This window comes from Gymnoscopelus braueri (genome assembly GCF_963280865.1).
Source record: "Gymnoscopelus braueri genome assembly, chromosome: 17".
Lineage (NCBI taxonomy): Eukaryota > Metazoa > Chordata > Actinopteri > Myctophiformes > Myctophidae > Gymnoscopelus > Gymnoscopelus braueri.
In genome coordinates this window covers 15,970,085-15,997,868 of record NC_137617.1, presented here as the reverse complement: position 1 = coordinate 15,997,868, position 27,784 = coordinate 15,970,085, and the positions used below count along the sequence as shown (strand labels likewise).

The window sequence follows — 27,784 nt, the reverse complement described above, 5'->3', positions numbered from 1 at the left end:
AGGCATAGAGCGAGTTCACATGCATGCATACGCACGCACGCACGCACGCACACACGCACGCACGCACGTGCACAGCTCTCCTCCGGCTGAAACACTAGCTTTTGTCTAGTGCGAGCGAGAGAGAGCGGCACGTTTGTGTGAGTCGGGTCGATCAGTAGCACAGGCCCCATACATCACGCTGGCAGGTACAGGATTTGTGGATTTAAAAGCGGCAAGGGAGCTGGCCCTGAGTAAACGATAGGCAGCGGTTTGCTGGAACAGAATGACACCCTTAACACACACACATGCACTTTGAAATACACAAAGTACAATGTTAAATGACCACGTGACACATTTTTTCCACCGACGTTTGTTTACTGTTCCACAAACATAACATCTTGACTGAAGAGTGTAGGCGTTTAATAGTATTAACTCTTTAAGACCGGGAACCCATCTGTGTGTCATTTTTTAGATTTCTTTGGCTATTCAAAAATAGCAGATATCTGCTATTTTAAAAAAAATCATGAATAGTTGTGCGCATATATATTTATATATATATATATATATATATATATAATTATTTTTTGCGGACATTTGTAACTCAAATCTATGCTTCTGGGGGTTCCTGGAACTAAATATTTTACAAATGTTTGCTTTAAAAAATATATAATCCAAGATTTTGCCACGAATTTTCAAAAATAGCAGATCTACAAGCTCATAATAGCCAAAGAAATCTAAAAATGACACACAGATGCGTTCCTGGTCTTAATGGGTTAAGTACGATATAAGTAAGATGTAAGATTTATTGATCAGATGAGTCTGATCAATATGTAGCCAGATATTCTTCATGACCACAAACCACTCACTGTACCATTCTAAGCCTACACTTTTTTCTTTTCTTTCCATGTTGCAGTGAAGACATTTCATCATATAGAAACAGGCCCATGGCAGAGTGTTTACCGTGAATCGCTTGTAAGTGTGCCGTTTACTTTATTAAAACAGAGTCAGACCGTGCTCAATTGATTTTCCTTCTAGAAGTAACCATAAAGTAATGGAAAGCCCCGCATCCAATTGTTTTAATGAGCCTGGGTCTTGAAGCCAGGGAGAATTGTTTCTCATCTCGATCCTAGACCATAAAAAAAAGAAGTAGAAGAAACCTTATAAACTAGAACTGGGTAGTATAGTGTGGCTCCTACATACAGTGCTTATCTGACACGGACTCCATCTGAAGAAACAGACATACAGTTTAGATAGGCTTACACTTACAGACGCACTGTGTAAACAGTAGTAGCACTTTAATTACCAGGTTGTTATCTACACAGTGATCTGACCCGGCATGCAGGCAGATGACTGGTAGAGTGTTGACCACATAATTACAATAGTCTCCAATTCCATTCAGATAGGGTTATGGATTTTTATAATCAACTAAATTGATTAGTCTGATTAACCATTTAAGCCGTATACTACTTCATTGTACAACACCAGTGTGACGCAGAAAGAGCTACAAGCTCGCGCAACGCGTTGCATGGCGACTGCCTAAATATTAGTAAATAAACATTCCATAGCACACAATTACGCAACTGCCAATTAAGGGCAACTTTGAAAGAATGTGACACCATAAATAACAAAATAATAAACAGTGAGATGCTATCCTATGACAGGACCCATATATCATGGGCGGGAAGGTTCATTATGAATATGGTAACCGTCCTGCACCTTTCAACTATGGAAGTTCCTGTGTTGACTGACATACACGTCATGACCAGTGTTGCCAGATTCTGGGAGAGAAACAAGCAACCAGGTCTAGGAAAACAAGCCCAAAAGAAGCGACTATGGGCCGCATGAGCACTTTAAACATATACATCAGCTATTTCCAAATGGCAGATCTACAAGCTCACAAGTTGTGAGCTTGTAGATCTGCCATTTGAAAATATAATCTTGGGGGAAAATTATTAATAAGCATACCTGGCAACACTGGTCATGACTCATGTCTACTTGACCTGTCTCTACAGAGACTGAAAGAATGACTGACACAGAGAGAGAGAGAGAGAGCGAGAGAGCGAGAGAGCGAGAGAGAGAGAGAAAGGCATGATCTTATTTATAATGGCCAAGCCAGCGGCCAGGGCTTGGGCTGAGGTTTCCGCTACCAAATTTAAACTGACCTACAATTCAACCTGGCATGGTAGGAGGAAAGGAGAGGAGATGAGGATGACATGACGAGCCGGAGAGCACATGAGAAGCTCCTCAAATAAAAGTACTAGGCTATCCCGGGGGCTCAGTGAACTGACACCCACTGGGAACGGGTACTTCCGATGCCATGAGTTTAACTTGTGATCCTCTCTCTAATGTTTCATATCTCACCCCCCAACATCTGATCAGAGATTAGATCAGAAACAACAGTGAAACAACACGCAATGTTACGGAATCAATAAAACACTGTTTGAATGAATGAATGCCCTCTCTTTCTGTTTAAATCAAAATGACAACCTTTATAAATAAATAGGCTACAGATCTGTAATAAATCACATGTAAAATATGACCCAATAGATGAATGCAGAGTGCAGACATATGTATAAACCATTTATGTTATGTGATGTATTGCATCTACAACATCATGGGACGTTCTGCAGTCTCCCATCATGTAACAGCTAACACCGGATCTCTCACTGCTGCTTACGGTGCTGGAACAAGCCGTCCCAAAAAAAGAAACCCCAGAAACACATGGAAGAAATAGTCCTTTGGACAGATGGGAATGGGAGTCGCGTTTGTTAAATCGCATGTTAAGTAGGACCTCCCTCTCCCCCATCTAAATCCATTTACAGTAAAAGTGCTCTGCCTCTCCCGCCTACAGTAGAGATGCGACAAGTTGAAACGAGGATACTTTTTTTGGTATTTTTTTCCAGTAGGTTCTTGACGGCGTCTCCCAGAGGAGTTCAGCTCAGGACGCAAAGTGTTTATGCAACGGGAGGCCCGGGCGTCCAATCTCTGTCTGCTCTCTCCCTCTCCCCACTCTACCTCTTTCCTCTGCAGCACCCACCTTCCCTTTCTATCTCTGGGGTTTGCTGCTTCTCTTCGTGGTGCGTCTCTCCCTTTTTCTTCGTTTGTGTCATTCTTTTCTCGTATTATTACTGCGCCCTCTCTCTTGCCTTTCCCTGTCTCGGTTTATCTAGGTTCCTTACACACACCTACACATGCTTTCCCTTCATCTCTCGCCCCGACGCCCCCTCTCTCCCTCTCACACACACACACACACAATCCTACATTCAGACATATTGTCTCTCTCTCCCTGTGCTGTGTTCCATGGCCTTCATCCAGAGAACCACCTCAGCTAGCAGCACCAGGCAAGGAGCGGACAGCCGAGGCAGTTTATTTTCCTGCTGTTGCTATGGAAACAGCAGTACTGCTGGAGATCTCGCCTCTCTCGCTCTCTCTCTGTGTTGTTGCATTTCTCTTGTGTCAATTCTTTTTTGTCGTCTGTTCTCATCTCTCCCTCTCTCTCTCTCTGTGCCCCTAGCCCTTGTACTACATGTTCCACCCATTCACATTTTCTCAACGTTTCTCTCCATCTCCCTCTCCAACAGTAAGGTTGTCAAGCACAGCAGCACGGCACCAAGCAGACGGGCGAGCCTCGATCCTCTCCGAGGCAGTCATTTGAAAGCCTAAGTGGCGGGCTTGCGAGTCTTATTCAAGCTAATAGAAGGCCCGCTGTTGTTGTTGATGTTGAGCCTAATAGCAGGTATTTGCGTTTGATTGCTCCTAATTTGCTTTGACTGGACTGTTGGGCCTATCCTCCACGCATGCCATGCACCCACACGAGGGTGGGTCCAAAAGTGTGTCGACAATAACAACATCAACAGCAGCAAGCTCAATGACAGCTTTAACAACACCATGAAAGTTAACCACTTTAAACTTGGCAGCCCTATTTTGGGAATGTTATAGGCAAAAGTATTCCAAAATATATATATATGTTTTTAATTAAATAGCAGATCTGCAGATGTATTTTCAACTAGCCAACATATATAAAAATATCACACCCTGTGTGAAGTGGGCGGTGTCTTGCTAGCTAATCACAATACTGAATGGAGTCAACCAATCATGTACAAAAGATAAATACATTTATTGAAACACTCTTTATGATGGACGAAACTATAACTTTAAAAAAACCAATTTATGTTTTTTTTTAAAGTTATGGTTTCTTATATAGGGCTATGCACATGTGTCATGTGACACTGGCCAATCACAGTCCTGAATAGATTGTGATTGGCCAATCACAGCGCAGGATAATTGTACAAATTTCCAAACCTCACTTATAGGGGCGGTTTCACTGCCCAAGATAATTGTACAAATTTCCAAACCTCACTTATAGGGGCGGTTTCACCGCCCAAAAAAAAGGCCAAGAGGTTAATAGCTGCTAAAGCTCAAAAAAGACTCAAACTGTGACCCCCAAAAAAGCTGACATTTGTTTCAATTAGTATTATGAATACAGTGACATTCTGTTTGCTTTTGTGGCTAAATTTGTTCCATCATGACTTTTTTCCATATCAACCTCCTTTCTTTCTGATAGAGTAACAACAATATTGTGTTGTTCACCCAGTACGGCCTGTTGACTTTTACTGAGTCCAACCTCCTCCATAAAAAGGGTCCTACGGCAAGCTAATGGAGGCACTGGCTTCAGACCTGCTGTGTGCATAATAATCTGCATAGCAGACTGGTGTGCAGCGTGGCAGAGAAACAGCATGTGTATACTACTGATAACACAAACCAATAGAACGTCTACACAAAACACAACCCATATAGGTTTCAAATAATTAACACCATTAGACAATTGCAAGATATCCTGTACGTCATACAACCTTGGTATGAAGCACGAGAGCAAGAACGACAGTATTTTTCATGAGTGATGATGAACCCGATGAAGCACTCTTTACTAAATGCGTTGTTCCTCCTTTGTCATGCACTAATGGAATGAAGATATCATCTAAGTAAGTCAGTTCCATTGGGTTATGAATCTCAAGAAGATCATGTAATTCTTTATATTTTTGAACAAAGATGTCAAGAACATCAAAAGGAAGAGCCTTAACAAAAACATTTAATTTCAACAGTAGTTAATGGTTAATTAACAGCTTGATTAAGCCTTGATCTAGGTTTGAGTCATTCTGTCCCAGGCAGCATGTCCAGACAATAAAACAAATAACATTCCTTTTAAATTAGCCAATTACATTATGAAAATGTCATGTTAAAGCAAGGACATTCTTCTTTCCATATCATGAGGTGTGTGTGTGTGTGTGTGTGTGTGTGTGTGTGTGTGTGTGTGTGTGTGTGTGTGTGTGTGTGTGTGTGTGTGTGTGTGTGTGTGTGTGTGTGTGTGTGTGTGTGTGTGTGTGTGTGTGTGCGGAATGTGGTCCCACAAGCCAGATCTGTTGAACTCAAAGGCTCTGGTATAAAAAGGACAATGTTTTTTGACATGTGGGTCCAATTTGTCATGTCACGACCTTTGTGTACCTGTCCTCATCCTACTGGGACTGAGCCAGAGTGGCCACAGTGAAAAACAGCCTTGCAGGCCATTCGCCCCTAGCTGTAACTCAAACAGTGTGTGTGTGTGTGTGTGTGTGTGTGTGTGTGTGTGTGTGTGTGTGTGTGTGTGTGTGTGTGTGTGTGTGGTGTTATCCATGAACCACATACTCACAAAGGAAACTGGACCTACACTTGTAAACTCCGTGCAGAGTAGGGCCCCCGTCTGCCATTCTTCCCATCCCCACCTCCCTCTCTCTTCCTATCTCTCCATTTCCACCAAATGCCTCCACCTTTTTTTCCCCTTATTCCCCATCTCTTGATTTCAACACCCCCCCCCCTCTCTCTCTCTCCCCCTCTCTGCATGCAGCTGAGAAAATATTCCTCTCCTGCCTTTAGATGGGCCTTTACTCTGGGCTCTAGGTCAACTTCCCTGGTTTCCTGACACCGTACACCCACTGAGGCTCCTGGCGTGCACAGAGAGCCAGATGTAGGGAGGATGAGGAGACTGGGAGAGGTACAGAGACAGAGAGAGAGAGAGAGAGAGAGAGAGAGAGAGAGCGAGCGAGCGAGAAAGAGAGAGTATCTTAAGATCTGGGCTCCCACCATCTGGTTTGAGCTTCAGGATGGAGAGAACCTGATTACATGACTTTTCCTCTAAAAACACAGGGAGGGAATTGTTGGGAGAGAACTGCTGCCCCAGCACATTGGACTGGCTGCCGTCCAAGTCTTGTCCGTCCCTAGAGGACTTTCTTATGGGAAAATAAATGGCAGATGTCAATCAAAAGAGAATATTTCCACATTTCAGCGAGAGTTGAGGTACACAATATGCTTAAGCAGGCAAGACGCGACACGTTGTAAGAACTGATACACAAGTATAGTGATAAAGCACAGCTCAAGGGGCTTTTTTACACCTGAGTGTGTTTGCACAGGCTTGTATAATTTTTGACTTGATGGACCGCAATAATAACAGATTAGAAAGGCCCCTGAACAAACTGTAAATGTACAAAATACATTCACCCATGCTGCATGATTTATTCAAGAATCTATCATTTAAAAATGTCTTCCAAATGAGTTCTATTGAGAAACTATTAGACTGCTGTGCTGTCACTTAACTATTACAATTTACAAGGTATTTAATTGACACTCAGTCACTCTCAACCAGAGCGACTTACAAAGTGCAAGATCGGAGTGAATGTCATGAACCCTAGTCAACAAATGATAGTCAACTTGCCACTATTTTTCTTTGGGTTATTCTTTTGAACGCTTGGAATTATAGACCACATGTACATCCCGAAAATGTGTCTGATAATAACCCTTAGATAATAAAACTAGGAAATGATGTGGATCCTGGTATCCACATAGAAATGGCGAGGCTCCAATGTGGATCTCAGACGACCAGCATGTAGGACTCCAAATTGAATAAAGGTTTCAGCATGATTACAGCCCCATTGACTTCCATTATAAAATATAAAAAGTAAATCAATATTTCAAAAGTATAAACATATGTGAAGGAAAATGTGTGGAGCTACTTCTGTGGCCTACTGGCAGTGTGCATACAAAGTTGGCCACTGTTTATCGGTTTATGGTTTATTTATGGTTTAGCTCCCGGCAGAAAGACACACCCTTTCATGGACGGCTAGCCTCTTGCAGAGCCACGTTGTAAAACTTATTCCAGCCCGACCAGACTTTCAAAATTCTTGAAAGGCTGACTTTTTGGATCAAAGCTTTGTATCTTGCAGCAATGAATGTGTGACTGGTTTATCTGCCACATCCCGATGTGAGAATGCACACCCTGGCCTCCACCATCCTGAAAGACTTGTTCTTCACACTCTGCTGAGAAAACTACATCTTGTGACTAGCAGGCAGACAAATCAATCTGCCATAAAGGATTAAGCTCCACTGTACACACTGCGTTCCAGGACTCTGTAATCCTACCATCTCAGCAGCAGCAGCACTCTTCCTAGACATATAAACTCGTGCAAATAATAAAAAGGTTTTTTTCTTTAAAAGGATGAGCACAAGGACTAGATTCCGAAGACAAGATGGATATATTCAATTATGTGCGGAGATTATGCAGTTTCTCCCTGTGGCTTTAATTCTTTCAAATTAAGAGCACATGTACAAGTCATTCAAAAAAGAAAAAAAGGGCAGTTAAAGAATGTCACGTGGCCGGCCAAAGACTTGAGCAGCCCAGGAAAAATGCTAAGCATTTTTCAGATCATGGAAAAGTTCCTGAAAGAGAGAGAGCAGAAGAAATGACAAAATATGATATGGCACTAGTCCTTCCAAAAGACTGCTAAATGAGTTTAGGCAGCGTCTAGCCTATTCTTTGCTTGGTACTTCTGAACGTGTTCCCATATCCTTATATTGCTTGTAAAGGTAGCCCGTGGGGACCCACCAGAAGTATGTGGCCCATTTTGGGTCATGACCCATAATTTAGGAAACCAGGATCTACGCCAGCATAATTACATATAAGTAGAGTGCCTACTGCATGCATTTAGACAACGATCCACGTAGCATTCTATTTGTGTTGAGCTTCCTTTAGATTTATGAGTTCATGCAAGTGAGACAGCGGTCATAAATTTGGGGAATAGTTTGGCTTGTCTAGATTTGCTCCTATTTTAAATTCACTATCATTAGCGTGAAATGAAGTGATAGCATGCTACATGCTTGTAAAACTAAACCATATGGGCCATTTCTTTCTCAACAGACATATTTAATCATAGCATGTAACATTACCTAAGCCTTTACAGCTCAATATGTCACATTTAAAGTATATAGGCTGCACATCAAAGTATGACATTTTCAAACCCACAGTTATCTTGACTTTAAAAAGCATACCAAACCCACTCAATCTCGGTTACATGGTTGCTGTCTGTGTGTATTCCAACAGGCCATCCTTTGTTCCGTGTCAGCAAGCGCTTGGGGTACATTTCACCAGTAAGCAGAAAGAGCCTACATTTGGCCAACTACAGTATGTTTCCCTTGGCTTCGGAAGAAGGGTGAGATTTTAACAGCGCCAGGGGAATGTGTTCCGGAATCCGGACAAATCGAAGAGCATACTTTTAGAAGACAATATAAAGGACGCTGGAAACCATACGAGGCATAATCAAGGAGGAAATAATAAAAATCCATTTAGATGCATCATCCACACGAAGCGTTACACAATGGAAGATGTATGATAAAGATGATTTATGTTAGACTTCAAGAAGCAGGGAACACCCTCTCTTAATGTTGAATAGGAGGGAAAGGGAAGAGTGTTATCTGCTGTGTGTTTTCCTCCCACCTTGCCCTGTCCGGCACATGACATTCCAAACCCCTATGGGATGGATGGTTATGTAACTGGCTGACTGTAAACAGAGACAAATGGAGCAGGGAGGGACACAGGCACGCGGACAGGAAGAAAAGAAGAAAAGAACAGAAAGGGACCTGTGGGTAAAACGTGGCTGTTTTCTGCTCATGGCAAACTGTTTTTTCTCTCTCCCAAAAGACTAAATCAGAATGTATCTCTCAGTTATCTTCTATTAACGTGCTATGCTGGCAATAAACTGGCAAAATACGCAACTCAGGCATTCTCCATGCCCATCTGTCCTAACAATAAAGTCAGGGCAGGGCTGGCTATTTATACTGCCTGTGACAGATGTAAGTGACACAGTTGGGACATGTTGAGACCTGAAATTCTACCTTTCCACTTACTTAAGACTAGACCAGTGGTTCTCAAAGTGTGGTTCAGGGACTCTCAGGGTTCCTTGAGAGGGTTCTAAATAGACCCTTACAAGTCTGTAACTCTGACAGTATACGGGTCCATTTGGTTCCATTTGTATACTGTCAGAGTTAAGGGGGTCTTTAAAATGTAAAAGTTGACATTGAGTCAGCATTGCATGGTGTAATCGTGATGATGGGTTGATTCATCATCAACAAGATGCCATCATCACTCATAAACAACAATAAGCTAAGTAACGTTAGCCTCATAGCTAGCAAAGCGTTCAAACACAATAACAAAAATTAGAACCAAAGACAAACACAGGCACAAGAAACACATTGATGTCCAGCGAAACGAGACACTCCTAGATTAAGGCTTCTGGATGGTTACATAGTCGCCTATGCTTTTGCTTTAGTGCAATAAGTTATGTATTCTTTATTTTTTTTGCACAGACAGTATGAACTTATGAGAACACACTGGCTCAAGTCACCAAAGTTAGCCAAAGGGAGCTAATATGTTAGCCTAGCATGCTAACATGGGCTAATGTACACCAAAAACGTCACCGTCCAACAAATATGTCATTATATTCAATCAAAAGAAGTGTCGACGCACGTCACGGCGACACTTTTTTCAGACGAAAACGACGTCGTGCTTGTGGAACGACATGTTCCTTGCGGAGAAGTAAAGCCAAACTTAGCTCAGTCGCGTGATCTCGTCTTTTAATCAACAGGGGGAGAAACTGTTTAGTTGTTCACTTACACAACGGTTCTGGAGATAATCCAGGACACCATGATGACGGTCTTCTCGTTGCTTCGCTGTGTTCAGTTTGAAGAAGAGATGAAGCGTTAAGGTGTGAGGCCCAGCCCCAAACAAACAGACGGTGACGTTCTGTTTAAACTTTCAGGCAAAACTTTCCGTTTCCAGGACGACAGAAGTTGTTATCTCTCAGCCACAACGACCAACCATGTCCCAACGACATCCACGTTTACTAGATTATTAATATTCTGCAGCCATCCAAGAAAAACATCTATCCGACTTTGTTTTCTGCCTTTTTTTCATCAATCCATCCACCGGGTCCAACCCTCTCTCTCTCTCCTCTCTCTTCTCTCTTCTCTCCTCTCTTCGATTCCTGGCACGTAGAAAGGTGCTCCAACCAACGGCCTATGACGTCAACAGGAAGAGACAGCCCCCCGAGGCTCCCCATTGGTCAACCCCGGTCTGTTTACACTGATGATGAGCTGTGATTGGCCGGGAAGGCTGGTCCACGTGACCCTCCCGTTTGACAGCAGTCAGGGACTCCCTCTTTCTTTGGTGTTTCGCCCGGGTGGGCGTGGTTATATGCCTATCCCTAACCCCAATCCTAACCTTAACCTCACTAAAACTATGCCTAAACCTAACCCTAACCCTAACCCTAAACCTCACCTCACAAACACTATGCCTAACCCTAACCTTTACCTCACAGGAACTATCTATGCCTAAACCTAACCTCAAAACCACGCCTACCTGGTCGAAACACCGGGAAAAGACAGAGTCAGTTGACAGCAGCGGTGGAATTTGACGCCCGGTGACAGATAGTAGGTGACTGAGAGATTGAGAGAACCTGAGAACCAATTAATTTGCGCAGCGCTGAGGCGATTCAGTTGTTTTATCAAGCGTACAGTAGAATCAACGCTTCATTGGTTTGTTGGCGTATGATTTAAAAGTAGACAATTATTATGACCAATCAATTTGAAGTGCACAAAGACAGCCTCTAACTACGAGAATTTCAAGGGACAACATTACATTAGCTCGCCTCTAGTTACTAGAGCGACTACTAGTTAACCTGCATGGAATTTCATTTATTTGACGTCATGGTTAAAAGACAGAGACTAGACTGCAGGGATATTAATACCAACAATAGCTCTAGTTAACCACGGGATATTGATACATTCTGATGATAGATAAAACTAGAAAATGTGCTCCTCGGAGCACAAGTCTCCGCCAGCAGACCTGTGCTATTTTAATCAAATTAAATCACTTACCCTATCTTTAACCATAGTTCTCTAGGAATGTTCTAATTCTTACTTAAAATAGAACATGTTACTATATCATAGCAATTATATTATCATAACAATAACTAATGAGATACAGTAGGGTAAAAGATATATCTTTTAGTTAAACAAAAAGTTCTTTACAGACTCCTGTACTTTTTCTTCCAGAGATTGTAGCAATCTTTGCTGTGTCATGTTGTCAGCATTTGTGGCTCGTCTTCGTTTTTTGTCATTTAGGGATTCTTTGTCTCTGTTTAGTGTTCTTTCTCTCTGTTTCTTAGCTTTGGCCTTCTGCGCCTTTGCTTCTTCATCAGGTTTCAGATGCTGATTTTCTGCTTCTTCAGTTTGCGTAATGGGAGTTAGTTGCATTGTGTGATCTCAGCCTCTCCTGTCTAAGCTATTTATATATTTATATTACATATTGTGATGTCACGTGAAACTGACCAATATTAGGTGTTCTCAGAGGGACACACACACGCACGGACGGGTGATTTGTACTGGAAGGTACTGTTCCAATCAAGACTGATTGATCCTGTCTTACCTCACTTCAAAAACCATAAATGGCTTTTTGAAGTGACACACCTATTTATAGGATTTTATTTCGTCATGCGTCCCTCTAGCCAATCAAAAGCATTGGTGTCAACATATTGTCACGTGTCACGTGGAGCTTGACCAATGTTAGCTTGGCTAGGAGGGGGGGGGACACACAGCGGGACGAAGCGAAAACATACTCTCCGCCTCCGGCGGAGACAATAAAATAAATCACTACATAGGCGTGCGAAGTCTGCGAACAGAGTTCATTTGAATCAGTAATTCTGATTCTCTACAGCCTATGGCCCAAATCCTATAAATTTACTTTCACCTTTGGATCCATGGCTTATTAAAAAATCCTGCAAGGTTAGAACTCACTAGTAACAGACCTGTAATTATTTTTTGTTTAATAAACACTGTTGTCGATGACTGGGGGTGGGTGAAAACAAATTTCACCCACTTTTCTACACCTGTAAATATGTGATATTTTCTGACATTTGTGTTATTGAGAATGGAGAGATATAGAGTCAAAGCAAATATTTAATTTAATTTAGATGGACAAACTATAAAGTTATTATAAAGAAAAATCTTTAATTCTCTTGGCACTGTATCATTGTTCCTTGCATTACTAGTCTTTTCGATACTAATATAATTGTGACTTTCAGTCTATTGTTTGCAGTCAAAGCAAGTGGCACTGGAAAAGAATGGCACTTTTTTTTGCCTGAAATGTAAATATAATATCATTGTCTTTGTTCTTGGTCATTGCGTAGTCTCTAAACCATTAAAGTCATAATCATATTCATCACAATTTTCCATAGAATGCACTTGGCAGATACAGACCCCATCTGTGAGCTTCAGTATGCATGTTCCTTTGTGTGTGGACACTCAGGCACTATGCGGGCACACACCAGCATGTATGTGCTGGTGTGTGCTTGTGTGTGCGTGCGTGCGTGCGCGTGCGTGTGTGTGTTTGGGCATGCACATATTAGCCGAATGAATGCATGTGTTTTGTGTGTGTCTCAGTCTGTGCATGTACTGTATGCAAATAGGCACATGTGTAATGTGTATGCTTGTTCTTGCATTCACCATAGCATATCTGTCTGTTGATGAATGCATTTGTGTCTGTTCATCGTGCGCCCGTGTGTGTGTGTGTGTGTGTGTGTGTGTGTGTGCGTGTGCGTGTGCGTGTGCGTGTGCGTGCGTGCGCGCGCGCGCGCGTGTGCGTGCGCGTGCGTGCGTGTGCGTGTGCGTGCGCGCGCACGTGTGTGTGTGCGTGCATGCATGTGTGTGCATGGCTGATGTCCACAGCTACTTGTTATTCATGAAGGTGGCTGCTGCAGTGTGCAGTGTTAGTGAGGGAGATTCCCAGTGGAGCCTCGCTGGTCACACAGACTGTCTGAGACACGATCAGAGGATCATGGGCTGTACAGAAATCTCATCCACACCAAGGACTTCTTCAGGTAGAAGATAAACAGTTCAAACCTCATCGGGTATTCATGTGATATGGAAAATAAATTGGAATCGCTCATGTTTTACCCATGTATGTGCAGTGATCAGATGAACAGGCTGACTCATGTTGAAGTGAAAAGGTATGCATCACTGGTGAAGGGTTTGGGCTCAAAAGCATACCTGAACAACTAAACTAAATTATAATTGTCATAAAAGCCAATCTACGAGCTCACAATGTGTCATATCATGATGTTTTGTGAGCTTGTAGATCTCTTATTTTTTATTCCTCGTTCCACGAAGTATATAATAAATATATTTCACACTTTCTGAGCTGTACAAAACAATATACACGATGTTTTCTTGTGCTATGTATGTCCACAACAGGCATTCTAAACAGTATTGAAATGAGCAAATCAATAGTGCAGGCCGGTATAATACAAAAACCTTAACATCATGTTAAAAGCTCAATTTGTTCTCCTAATTCAGTGAGTGCAGTGCATCTATGTTGCTCCCAAAGAGCATTTAATTGTGCGGCAGATCAATATTCAATCACGTACATACAATACCTCATGACAAAACATGCAAGTCAGCGAGACAGTTTAGACAAAGTATCCAGTTAAAGGACTGATTAGTGGTGAATACATGCTGAAGTGGTCATCATTTATTATCTCATCTTCACTAGTATCTATTATCTCAAATGACGTAAGTCATACTGCTGTGTGAACATGGTTAACCACTTAATTCCAGTACTTTGTAGTAGGATGAATAGTGAAAAAAGCTGATCTACAAGCTTACAGTGTGTCATGCTTTGATGTGTTGTGAGCTGATAGATTTTCTTTCCCATTCATTTTCTGTGAACTTTCCTTTTTATATCCTCTTTCCTCTTTCTCTATTATGCCCTATTCCATGTTCAAATCCTAGGTGTTTTCCCATTTTCACTATCACTCTACTTTATTCTCTCCTGCAATACCATCTTCACTCTCTCCTCACTTATCTAGCTCTCCTCGCCTCTCCTCTCCTCTCTTCTACTCTCCTAACCCTCACTTCTCATTCAATCTTTCCATGTAGTCTTGACTGTCTTAAGTCTTGTGCTGCTCTCAGAAGGTGCCTTTATAGCCTCCATCTTTCACTTGCTCTTTCTTCTCATCTCTCTCTCTCTCTCAGTCTCTCTCTCTCTCTTCTCCCCTCTCTGGAGAGGACTGCCTTTACAGCCAGCAAGGGCTTAACAAGCATCTCAGGAGCACCATGATTTGTGATTCTACCAGTGACAGGCTCTCTCTCCATTGCACCCCCCTGTCTCTCTCTCTCTGTAGGTTTCTCTCTTTTGCCTCTCCCTATGCCGCTCCCTATTCCTCTTTTACACTCTCCATGGCAGTCAATGTGATGGAGCTATGGTACAGGATGAATACTGTGCCCTAGCTCCCTCACTGCCCCCCCCCCCGCCCCCCCCCCCACAAAAAAAAACAACAACAACACACACACCTGTTTCTCTCTCTCCCTCTCCCTCTTTCCTTCTCAGTGTGCTGTTGGTGTTCTGTGTTTCTCATTGTCGCCCTCTCTATCGTGATCTCATCTCTCTCTTTCGCTCTCTCTTTCTGTATTCTGACCTGAAGGTCGCTCCAGGCTGATTGCCTTCTACAGTACATGCTTCACACACAACTGCTGTCCTTTAAATCCCCTCCATCGTGCACGCACGCACGCACGCACGCACGCACGCACGCACGCACGCACGCACGCACGCACGCACGCACGCACGCACGCACGCACGCACGCACGCACGCACGCACGCACGCACAGGCGTACACGCGCACACACTCACGCGCACGCACGCACGCACGCACGCGCGTACACACACACACACACACACACACACACACACACACACACACACACACACACACACACACACACACACAGGAAAACATGCAGACAAGCACTGGTGGACAAATACATACATGCACGCAAGCACACACACAGAAAAACACAGACACACACGCACACACTTCTGTGTGCATATATTATATGCAAGGCTTCAACGAAAGACTGGTGGACGCACGCATGCAAGCAACAACGCACACACACGCACACACACGCACACACACACACACACACACACACACACGCGCACACGCACACGCACACGCACACGCACACGCACACGCACACGCACACGCACGCACACGCACGTACGCACACACACACACACACACACACACACACACACACACACACACACACACACACACACACACCTGCATGCTCCTCCACCTCATTCTCTCCTTCACTGATTCTCTACTCCTCTCTGTCTTGTACAGCTTTGTCTCTTCTATACCCCCCCACCCCTCCTCTCTCTCTCTCTCTCTCTCTCTCTCTCTCTCTCTCTGTCTCTCTCTCTCTCTCTCTCCCTCACCCTCTCTCTCCCTGACAGCCCATGAGGCCAGTGCGCCCCAGTGGAGGCAGTAAATCCAGGGACTAGAAAGGCACTTCATCACTCCCACACCAAACACCATAATTGAATATTAAAATCATGAATGGAACAACCTTTATACGTGACAACAGATGAACAACACGTGTAAAAATTGAATAATGTTATTAATTATGTTCAACAATAAGATACTAAACAAACGGTTTTGTGTATTATTTGCTTGGATTATTGTTTGAATGAGTTCAAAAGGCATTTCTGAAATTCTGACAATGGTCCCCGTTAATTTATTGTTCCGAAGAAATTAGGTAATCATATTCTATTATGCATTCCCCCCCCCCCCCTCACACATTGTTATAATCCAATGTTTTCTTTGGGAGGGCACTATTTAACACAACCAGGGAAAAGGAAACAAGAGAGAGTAGTCAATAATAACGTAATAACATATCAAACCGTAATTATTTACTTATTAACCAGAATGCTTCATGTCGTCATTACACTGTTATATCGTAAATATGATCGATAATAGTGAAAAGAGAGTGGCATTCATTCTCTGTGGCGGATGTATCCAGGAGTCTGCCAGCGTTGCCATGTCTGCTTATTATAAGCCACTTTGGGCTTGTTTTTCTGTAAAGTTGCTTGTAAATATTGGTAGTTTTGGGTTGCGGTTTTTTGGGCTTGTTTCTAAAGTGTACTTGCTTATTTAGGCTTGCTTCCACAGTTTTAAATTATTATTTAAATAAGTGGTTCTCAAACATTTTCATGAAAAGGTTTTGTGCCCAGGGGAGCATTTGTGTTGTTAAAATGTTTCAAAAAAACCTTCCAAATATTCCAAATTGTATTGCAAGAGTTTTTGAAACTCGCGTCGCAAAAATGCTCATGTGACCTAAGTTGCTTCTTTTGGGCTTTTTTTTCCTAGACCCGGTTGCTTAGTTCTCTCACAAAGTATGGCAACGCTGGAGTCTGCGGTTGTTTTTGCATGTGGATGCAACACAGCATCGGGATTGAGGCGGAGGAACACCATGGAGGACTAGGGTAGTGATGCGGACCCCACTGTGTTCAACGTTTTTTCCACGGGAGCGAAAAGAAGAGAGACACTGACTATATTTTGCGGGTGGAGAGAGACTGACTGCAACCATTTAAATCCCCCGGGTTGTTTAATGTTTTGTAGCTTATTTGGGTGACAAATAACTTCTCAATAAATTTATTTCCAGGGTTCTTTCAAGAGTGGGGGTTTTTCCTCTTTTAATGTAGTTAAATGACAGGTCTGTGAGGGCGTCGTGGTCGTAAGTTTTTCCGAGAGAGAGAGAGAGCCGAGAGACACTGAGACAGAGAGGGGGTTTTGGACCAAGCCGTAGAGGCCGACCATGGCAGTCGAAGCTCGGCGGCCGGAGCTGGTCGGGAAGCGGTTCCTCTCTGTTGTCAGCGGCGGGTCGGAAGGGCCACCCGAGATCGCCGAGGTCGGTCACTGGCCGTGGAGGACCGGGGTGATCCGAGCCGTCAGCCACCGTGACAACGACAACCCAGACCTCACGGTAAGAGAACCGAAGAGCCAGGGAATATTATTATATGTGTTTGTATCTCTCTGTCATTGTTGCCATGTCGGCTTGTTATAAGCGACTTTGGGCTTCTTTTTCTGTGAAGTTGCTTGTAAATATTGGTTGGTTGCGGTTGGGTCTTGTTTCTAAAAGTGTAGTTGCTTATTTAGGCTTGTTTCTTAATGTCGTTTAAAGCAGTGGTTCTCAAACATTTTTCATGTCAAGGACCCCTAAATTAATATGTATTTGTCCACAGACCCCCCCCCCCCCCCATCTGAAAATATTTTGTGGCAGGGACCCCCATACAAGATTTGTGTTAAAATGTTTAAAAAATATTCCACATTTTCCAAAATTGTCAAGTTTTTTTTTTCAAATAGTCGATCTACAAGCTCACAACGCGTCGCATCGCGTTTTGCTTGTAGATCTACTATTTTCAAATAGCCAATGTATTATGTTTAAAGGGCGAAGGGCTTTTGGGGTTGTTTTCATATACCAAGTTGCTTATCTTTCTCTCGAAACCTGGCAACACTGTCCGCTACATGCAAAGCAAATGGGGAGAGAAAGGAAAAAAAATCCTGGGTCTCTAAAAATGCTTAGAATTTATTTATTTATATGGATTTTTGCGCTGCGAAAATGGCGTATTTCCACACTTGAAAATACATAATTATTTGCCAAGACAAGGCAACGTTGGCTTGAATTGAGTGAGTTTTCCTTTGCTTGTTGGTGGACTTGAGCAGAAAAACCTCCCCTGGTCATTCTTAGACAAACACTTTCAGGTGACAGTGAATGTCATCGTCGCTTGAACACATTCCTGGTCATTTTATAGACCATTGTTCAGGTGACAGTGTATGTTATTGTGACTTATTATTGGACCGCCGAGCTGCCATTATTATTCACAGATAGACAACCAGTAGGGGGGTTGCTGAAAGCTGTAAACCCCCCCGAGCAAGGGCTTGTTCATGTTAGTCCAGGCGCGTATTTGACTGCTGTCAAATGAAAGTAAATGTATGTTTTTTTCTGTCATGGAATTGTGAAAAGAAGGATGTTTATAGATTGACAGTTAGCTGTGGGAAGTAGGCTGTAATACAATGCATTTGGTGTGGGAATTGTAAGGTCTGAGGACCAGAGAGGCATCAACAAACCACTAGCCTTCTCGAAGGACTTATAATTGAAATAAGAAAAGAAAACAATTGTTGTAACCAGGCTGTTTTCAGCAGACTGTGTCTGTGTCTCCTTTTGAGAGACATGGTTTGGGAATTCCAGCCTGCATGGAGAACTGGCTGAATAGAATAATGACAATAATCTGCCCCTGTGCTGCAGATCAGCTGACGGTGGTAACGTTAGTTTTCTAGATTTACCCCCCTTATAGCCTTTGCATTAAACTAATCCCCACTGCCTCGTGGTTATTAGCCAGAATAACACGTTTAGTTGGTCATTGTGCTGGACCAAAAGCCCTGTGTGTGTCTGTCTGTCTGTTTTTTGATTGATTGATTGGATACTTTATTAAAGTTTAATACAAATACAATGCTAAAAGGATTGAACCCAAGAAAGCAATATAGCTTGTTTCCATTGGGGTCCTGTGTATTCAATTCACAGAAACATTTAGTGACGGACAAATATACAATACTATGCAAAAACATCATATAAACGAGTTGTAATCAAAGAGAAAAGTATGTACAGTAAACAGTTCTGGGGGGGTGGGGGGCGTTTCTGGTGATAGGCTTCTCTGTCTGTCTGTGTGTCTGTCCGATGGACAACAACCCTTGCTCCGACTTGGACACGGACGCAGGAATTCCATGACTTGTAAAAACATTTTTTTTAAACTAGCTTTTCTGCTGAACAATGCCCAGTCTGTCTGACTATAAAATATACTCTCTGTCATTTTATGTAAACACCTTTTTGTTGTCATGTCCAAAGCATTGTTAAATCACACAGGTCTGGATTATGTGTTTATATGTCATTATTACATTCCGATTACAATTAAGACTGCAGTCCAGTAAAAAAAAAGAAAAAGAAGGGAGAGAAAAAAAAAGCCTGGCAATACTTAAGTTACTCTGATCCCTTCCCCTCAATTGAACATTGACATTCACATCTTGTCAACGGGCCAAAGCGAACAAACAATGAATATTTGCCCTGACAAATCTTTCTCCAACTACCACAGAGACTTTACAGTAGAGTGTGTGTGCTTATATTAAAGCATACGTGCTTATTCCTTGCTTCCTTTTGTTCTAAAGAATCCCCTGCAGCATATGTTGATAAATTGCCAAATGCCACTTCAGCTGTGAGAGCTGTTATTTGATTGTTTCTATGTTGTGTCTTTTGTGGATAATTTATTGTACATTGTTCTCAGAATACAAAAATTTACCCATGAGTTGCTACTACTCACCACGGCTAATCTCCTGCAGTCATTGTTTCCTCCTGGAATTGTGTCCTAATGTGTTTGATGAGATTTGACATTGTACTGTAGCATTAATTATGTAGACTAGGTCACATCGTCATTGTAAAATACCTCACTTCTTATATGGGGGTTAATATGTTATTTACATTTTATTGGACACGGTTAAGCTAAATTCCTCCTTTGTTATTTAATTTAGCTGTATGCTATTTGTTAATAAACAATAACAATAGATAATAATAATAATAACAACCAAATAATAATTTTATATAGCTATAGTATATCAAGCACTTAGAAATCATGTCACTAAGTCAGTGGTTCTCAACCAGTGGTCCGGGGACCACCAGTGGTCCTTGAGGGGGTTCTAGGGGGTCCCCAGACAAAATAATAGTTAGGAACCAAATTGACCCTTGTGTGTCTGTAACTCTGAGAGTGTACAAATGGAACCAAATGGACCCGTTATTTGTACACTCTCCGAGTTAAATGAACACTGATGATGATACTACAGTGTAGATTGGGACCCCCAAGAAATCCAAATGGTTGAGTCCCTGGCATATCTTTTCAAATGGGGGTCCCTGGGCTAATATGTGTCAATTTGGGGGTCCTTGACGCAGAAAAGGTTGAAAACCACTGCACTAGGTGACCTACAGTATGAATAAAATAAAGAACACATTTCTTGTTAATTCTCTGTGCCCATTGTATAATGGACGTTGGCGTGATGTGATAACGGTAGCGTGTAGTGTAAGTATAGTGCAATTCAGTGTGGCACTTTGATAACGTTGGAAGTTATTCCATGATTGTACGTTGTCAACGTTTCTTCCCAGCACATTAAATGCATTCATGTGCATGTGCACAACAACCGCTATTCTCCCGGAACGCTAATTCCCATGTTGAATTGGCTCTTTACGTGGTGTGATTTAGCCAGTGAGCAGTGTGCTGGTTTAATTCCATACAATGGGACACAGTCTCATTAGCAAAGGGGCTTAACTAGCTGAGTGAATACAGTGGAGGAGGATTGGAGATTAGATTAGAAGAAGTGTGTCAAGCCAAGCTGTCAAGTCTTTGTCAAGTGTCTGGTCAGAATAGACCTATAACAACAGAATGATTCTAGGCAAGCAACTGGTATCCAGGAACCGTTCGGTTTAGAGTTATGTATCTGAATGACACAGTATAACATTGGTATAATCATTTAGATACACATGGATACACATTGTAAGGTGTGTGGCTGGGATTGCTCAGTAATACTTATTAATGCTTAACTAGCAATAGCTTGCTTTGACTATGCTCTGGATTAGAGCGTCTGATAAATGTCTAAATTGCTGTAGTTGTAAATTGTAGAGTAGACCTATCTAATATTAAGGTATACTAATTAAAACAAAAAGTGTAATAACGTTATGATTTTAGATTTTTCTCTATATGTATAAATTAGCTGAGCTGCCCTTTGGCGTGCGTGCGTGCGTGCGTGCGTGTGTGTGTGTGATCGGGGTAGACCCATAATAGACAGCTGGACTAGCAATAGGTGGCACAGCTTGATTGGCTTGCAGCCAAACGATATCTAGGCTAAAGAAGATGTCTGGTACAAATAGTAAGTTATAACATAACATCTGCATGTTGTAGTATGAAGTTCAAACCTGTTTGGTGGATGTAATTACAGTCCAGTTATTGATAAATTGGACGGCTACTTAATAAAGAGATGCGGCATAATAGAATGTAAACAAGGCAAATGACTCAAAGTCAGTCTAAGCCGAGATCTGGGGGAGACCATAACATAAATGAATATAATATTGGTCCCATTTTTCTTAAACAATGGGACCTCAAATATGCCTATCGCTCACGGGCCCCCACTTGACAAGAGTAGCAATATGTTTTAATGAGGCCGACTCACAGGGCAAGAGAATACATTTCTCATTTGGTTCCTGGGATGAAAAAGAAAATAAAAGAACTTCTACAACTATCTGCATTAAAATAACTCTGTTAATGGCATTGTAAATTCCTCTCCAGTGACCCAGTATTGGGGCTGCAGGGACAAAGACACAGTTGGAAATGTGGGGGAGATAAAGTCCTTCAGTCAAACATGAAAGAGTGCAGGCTGGAAGAACTGGATGAAAATAAACACCAAAGACGATGGAGTCCTTCTAATTTAGGCTCTCGGGTTTGGACGGCAATGAAACACAGAGTGGCATTATGAAATACAGTGCTCCATTAATGGCGTTGTGATTCCCTCATACCTAGTTAGTAGTGGACCTTTAGGGACACCGATGAGGTGGAATGAGGGGTGCAGTTCATCAGTGGCAGAAACCCACGTTGGCACTTTCGTCGGGAAACTGCCATGCTCATCGGTATTCACAATGAATGGGGAGAGCAGGGCAGTCAGGTCACTGCCTATAGGATCCATTGTTTTCCATTAGAGTGTGCACATGTATGTTTGTGGGAGTACAGTAGCAAGCTATGGTGCTAGTTTATTTTCAGGGCTGTGCCCTAAGGTCATCTCTCTCTCACTGTGTGTCTCTCTAACTGTATTGCTAATCAGCAGAAAATGACAGGGAATGACAAGGGAAGAACCTTCCACATACAGAACACATACACGGCAGTCGCACTGCTGTGCTGGCTGGAATCTGGCATGGAAAGGGGGTGTGTGTGTGTGTGTGTGTGTGTGTGTGTGTGTGTGTGTGTGTGTGTGTGTGTGTGTGTGTGTGTGTGTGTGTGTGTGTGTGTGTGTGTGTGTGTGTGTGTGTGTGTGTGTGTGTGTGTGTGTGTGTGTGTGTGTGTGTGTGTGTGTGTGTGTGTGTGTGTGTGTGTGTGTGTGTGTGTGTGTGTGTGTGTGTGTGTGTGTGTGACAGAATAACACCGCGGTTCAGAGTACAGATGTGAAGGTGAGAGACAGAAAAATAAACATGGGACAGGAGAGATGTTGTTTTTACCTTTTAATCTTGGCCTTAGAGTCTGTCAAATACGACAGACTCTTTATGAGGTGTTGCAGGTTACATTTCTGATTTATGACTTCTACCATCTGAACACATGTCATGAACTACACCATGTCATTAGCATTCATGAAATGAGAGTTAAAAATATCATTGCATGTAGTAGACTAAATTGGGTTACACTGCTAATATATTGACAATTCATATGGAGTTTTATTTACTGGACAGGGTCAAAAATGTACTTTTTAGCTCACCAGCCAAATGTGTGGTAGATGGAAACCCACCAAACAATTATTTTTACCAGCCCAGAAATACACAGCCCTTTTGTGTCACATATCATACATACATTTAATCTGTATAATAACACATTATGGTGGTGAATAAAAACAGTAGTCACAGCAGATTGTAAAGGAAGGGTCCGATATCAAAATAAATGACCCACTAAGAGTTAAGACAATCCTAGTCGTAAAACAAAAGCGGCAAGTTTCTTCTTTGGGTCAGTGAAAAAAGACGACCAGGAAGCGAAGCGCTACAATGGACATTTTGTGAAATGTGTTATTAACTACTAGGCTATGTCTAAAAGTTTATGTATGCTCAGGAGACATGCCAGTGTGGTGAAAGTAGACAAGTGACAGATTTATGGAACACTCAAACACAATGTCGATGAGAGCATGAGATCTAGCCTCGCCACTTAGTTCATTCACTTGTGCACCGTACAGTATGAGCGACCAAGGCTAACATTTTGTAGCAAATCTTACTGGCGCTTGAGCCATCAATGCTGATATTTTGTTGCCAAAAGCTGGCTGCACAATGAGCCACCAAGGTTGATATTTTGTTAAGCACTGAACCATCAATGCTGATATTTTGTTGCAAAAAAATAACATCTGCTTAAGTGTTGGGCGGCTTTGTAAACTTCCATGCCAAATGAGTGTGCGCGCACACACACACACACACACACACACACACACACACACACACACACACACACACACACACACACACACACACACACACACACACACACACAATGTCAAGGCAAATTCCCGGTCAGTTTGTTATTCGTATGTAATATAATAACGTTAATATAATGACTTATAAACACAGCATCTAGAAACGTCTTCTATATTAGAGTTTTCAGAATGTTTATTCCTACTTTGAGATCAAAGGCTAACCTAGTATATTCTTAAATTATAGATGATGAGACATTTTCTACCGTGCATTTTAGAAGGTCAGTGATTGTTTTCTAATGTATTTCTAGGTATTCTCTAGTCTAGGACTCTAGGTAAATCTTTTGGACACACCAACCCCGTTGCTTTCTAATGGACATCCCAAATGTCCTGTTTCCCCACCATTATTTCATTGGTTGTTTTGTGTTGTCAGTATTCATCGTGTGTCTCCGTGTTTAGTTGCCTGCCAGCGTAACAACAGCGTAACAACTGAACCCACTGAACTCATTTCATTTTCGCCGACACCCCAGCAGGGTCTCTATGCAAGGCCGTGGTATATAAACGATAGCAAAATGACATTGTCTGAATTGGTGCCTGCCTGGATGTAAGAGGGCACATACTAGCAATAAAATGGTATTATTCTCTGCTGCTACAGTGACTTTTCTTTGATATTTTCCGCAGGGAAGATCCAGTGTTTTGGTGTATAGGATCTTTATTTCCTCAACCGTTGTAAATGTCTTAACAGATTTAACTATCACTTAAATGCTGTAATATATGAACAATATGAATAATTCATCTGTTTTACATTGTATTCCATGTATACTTTATATTCTACACACATTAATTCCAGTGCTCAGCTCAGTGGCACTGTGTTCCTGTTGTCATAAGCACAACAATAATGGCAATAATGTTACGAGATGATAGCACTAGTAAAACAGCATGGTATAATTTGTCGATATTAGAAGAAGTATCCTTTCGGGAGCAGTGCTATGTGCTATCCAGGGTTATGTGGTGTTCTGGTAGCCCCAGTAACTAGATACTGAGAGTGTTAGTGGTTTGTTTTCTGGTGCCTAAGGAAACAAAATGTAACCTGAAACCAGGATGGGCTAGCTAGCTGGCTGACTGGCTGGGGCTACCCATCCCCCCTCTTTCTCTCTCTTTCTGTCACATACACCACACACACACACACACACACACACACACACACACACACACACACACACACACACACACACACACACACACACACACACACACACACACACACACACACACACACACACACTAGACATACACATCACGGTACACCACGGTGCAACATAAGGCAGCCATAAAGCCCAGTCTCCTATAGGCTAGCAGGCTGCCCAGATAACCCTGGGAATACATTAGGTTGTACTACTCACCAGCTGCTGCCATGCTGTTGGAATGACTTGACTAGACCTGAGCGTCTCATTGACGGCTGCTATCTCCCTAGCCCAGGGCTCTACTGTACTTCCATCTCAGCAGGATTAGGCTTCCATTGACAGTTGCATGTACATGTATGCTGATATGTATAGTCTAATGTCCATAGTGTGTCTGGCTCCGTATAGGGGCCCTGAATCCTTCTTCCACCTTGTGTCAGTATGCGTTGCTTGTTACTATGCTTGCCATCGATGTCTCTTGCGTAGAGATGCACCAGACAATACGCTAAGGACAAATTGAAAAAGGGGCTGTGGAGCACGTATACAATCTCATAGAGAAGAGAAGATTTTCGGTTGTTCAGACGGTGTCCCGAGTATCCTTTTGTGTGCGCTGATGTTTTTCAAATTCAATATCGTTTTCCAATTAATTCGTTTTTGTATCCAGCATCAGCATAAGGTTCATGATGAAATACAATTTGTGTAGTGAACCCTTTTTTAAACGAAAGGCCTTATAGACCAACCAAGCAGAGTAGTGAGTTACACATAACTCACTGATAAGAGAAAGCCAGACAATGACTGTAGCATGAATATAGAATGAGTAAGACCAGCTTGTCCACTAGGCAGGCGCTGGTTATCTCTTAGCTCATCATCAGACAGTGACACTACCTTGGAGTAGCTCCATCTGTCCGTGTCCTCTCCACCGGGATAAGCTTAGACTATCTTAGATAAATCCTCGGCTGATATAGGGGTAGTAACATAACATATGATGGTGATAGAAAGCAGCCCACAGGGAGTAAAAAGATAAAAGAATATATATGTCTTTGTGACAATTCATGTGATACAGAAAATCCTACATTGGAATGCCTTTATAAGGACACTTTCATAGTAGCATTGTTCTTCAGTTGTGCCATTTTAACATGAGCACTGCTGTTTAGAGTATTGTCCCGGTGTCACTTTACGATAAAAATTTGAAAATATACAGTAAATACAGTATACATGCCCTCTAACCTGGGAACACTACATTGCTTTAAACGGAGCACTTTGGGACATGATCTTTTCTTGGACACAATGAAGATATCAAATGGAGTTCAGAATGTCACTGCCAGGGAATGCTGGCTTGGCTTGGCCCTCTGCGGACTGTTCTACCAAGGAATCCGGGGGAAGGCTATTTTGACGTCGCCGACAGCCCAGAGCCAGTAATGAAGAGGTTCGGTTTTGTTCTGTTTGGGAACACCTCCCTTTGAATCGAGCAATTGCGGCTTAGGTTTGTTGATCTCGTTCCGGGGCCGTGTTACTTACTCCTTTTGATGGAAGGACTAGACACCGTATTGCGCCTGTTCGCATTCCAGTTGTTTACCAACCGGTTCCTCATAACACTCCCAGCCTGAAGAGAAATAGGATGTTAGGTCCTCAGAGGTGCTGCTGATTTACAACAACCCATCTGAACTATTACCTGTGATCTTCATTTGGTCGTGACCCACATCTTGGAATACTTGGAGTTGAGGGAGGGAATGCTGCTGTGCATGTCTGCCTGTCTGGCTGCCTGTCTGACACCAGTTGACCCTGTAATGTTGCTTGGTTAATCCTGTGTTGTCAACTAAAGTGGGCAGCACACTTCAAAACAAGTCAAATTGTTTTGACCGAAGTAGTTCACTGCAGACAAAATGACATCCCATAAGACACTCCCCAAAGGCATTCAGTATGGAATATTAATTCCAGACCAATCACAGAGAATGTTTGCCTTGCTTTCATCTGCAGTGATTTTCACTAGTTAGAATCTTTCAGGTGCAAGAAGTGCCAAATAAACCCCCAAAACATTGCATTTGTTCGTTTTGTATGCAATGACATCCTTTTTACGACCTTGCCTAACTAACTTGATTTCCACAAGAAGTATGCTGTCCTCTTAACTAATTATATTTGCTTTGTGTTGTTGATGTAACCCTAACCGTAACCCTTGTTGTTAGTACCAGGGGTAGATGATTGAGGGTATGACTGGCAGCGGACCTGTCCTTCCATCACACATTTGTTGCATTTACTAAAACGACCTCCATTCTGTCTCTCCTAGTGACATTTGGCCATATCATCTCACTTAACCCATCATAATATGGGCGAGCTTGGCAGTGTTCTGTGGGCAGTGGCAGATCTTACTCCTATGAAATGTATAGACAGACATGTGAATTAAACTAATTAGAGTGGATTAGTCTACCTGTGTTATAACACACTAGCGTACTATTCTATTCTATAATGTGTCAATGCGTGATACACAGTGGTAAAGCAAACATTCCTTACAAAGTACTCCATGTAGTGAGTTCAAAATAGCCCCAAAAAATGTAATGGAATAAAACAAAAACTCAGGTAAATGTACAACCAGTAAAACGAATTTCTTCATTACACAACACAAGTAGAGATGGAAACATGGACTGCTGTCTGGCGGATCAGGCCTAAACCATCCACCTCCAGTTAGTCTCGATGGGTTTTAATTTTTTCAGCAGAGAATGCGTCGGCCCCATTTCCCATTACCCCGTTGGCGCTGTTATGTTCTTTCAATCTCACACATTATCATTACATTCAGCCTGGCCTTGTGCTGTGCAAGAGGCTAGGCTTTTAACTACTGCAGTTGTATGACTCACTGGCTAGCTCGTTGGTATTTCAGAAAGGGAGACAGACAGAGCGGAGCGACAGGAAGAGAGAGGGAGAGATGTTTTGTTTAGTCCTATTGCCACAGTCCTATTTCCTCCTTGATAATAATGATCCTTGGGTATTAAGACCCTTTGCATAGAGAATCCCGTTTATTTGCATGAAAAACGAAACAAAAAACGAAAATGTAAAACAAAGAACACGCTTCTCTACGATACGTACCTACACCAGTTCGACTGCATTTTTTCCAGATGCCTTAAAAACTGATTGACCAATAAAGGGCCTTTTACTGTTTTATATTCAGATTATTATTTTTCT

The 27,784-nt window shown here is 42.3% G+C and overlaps 2 protein-coding genes across 4 annotated transcripts in view; one reads left to right on the top strand and one right to left on the bottom strand.

Moving 5' to 3' along the window:
- Positions 1-10,315, bottom strand: part of reep3b (receptor accessory protein 3b) — a 39,563-nt gene extending 29,248 nt beyond the window's left edge. Inside the window, exon 1 of the mRNA XM_080456026.1 lies at positions 9,956-10,315. Within this exon, the coding sequence (XP_080312152.1) occupies positions 9,956-9,987 (32 nt within the window). The 5' untranslated portion in view covers positions 9,988-10,315. The remainder of the gene's footprint in view (positions 1-9,955) is intronic.
- Positions 10,316-16,713: 6,398 nt separating this feature from the next.
- Positions 16,714-27,784, top strand: part of jmjd1cb (jumonji domain containing 1Cb) — a 168,277-nt gene continuing 157,206 nt past the window's right edge. For all 3 annotated transcript variants that reach the window (XM_080456217.1, XM_080456218.1, XM_080456216.1), the window contains exon 1: positions 16,714-17,163. In XM_080456217.1, coding sequence (XP_080312343.1) covers positions 16,996-17,163 — 168 coding nt within the window. In that variant the 5' untranslated portion in view covers positions 16,714-16,995. The remainder of the gene's footprint in view (positions 17,164-27,784) is intronic.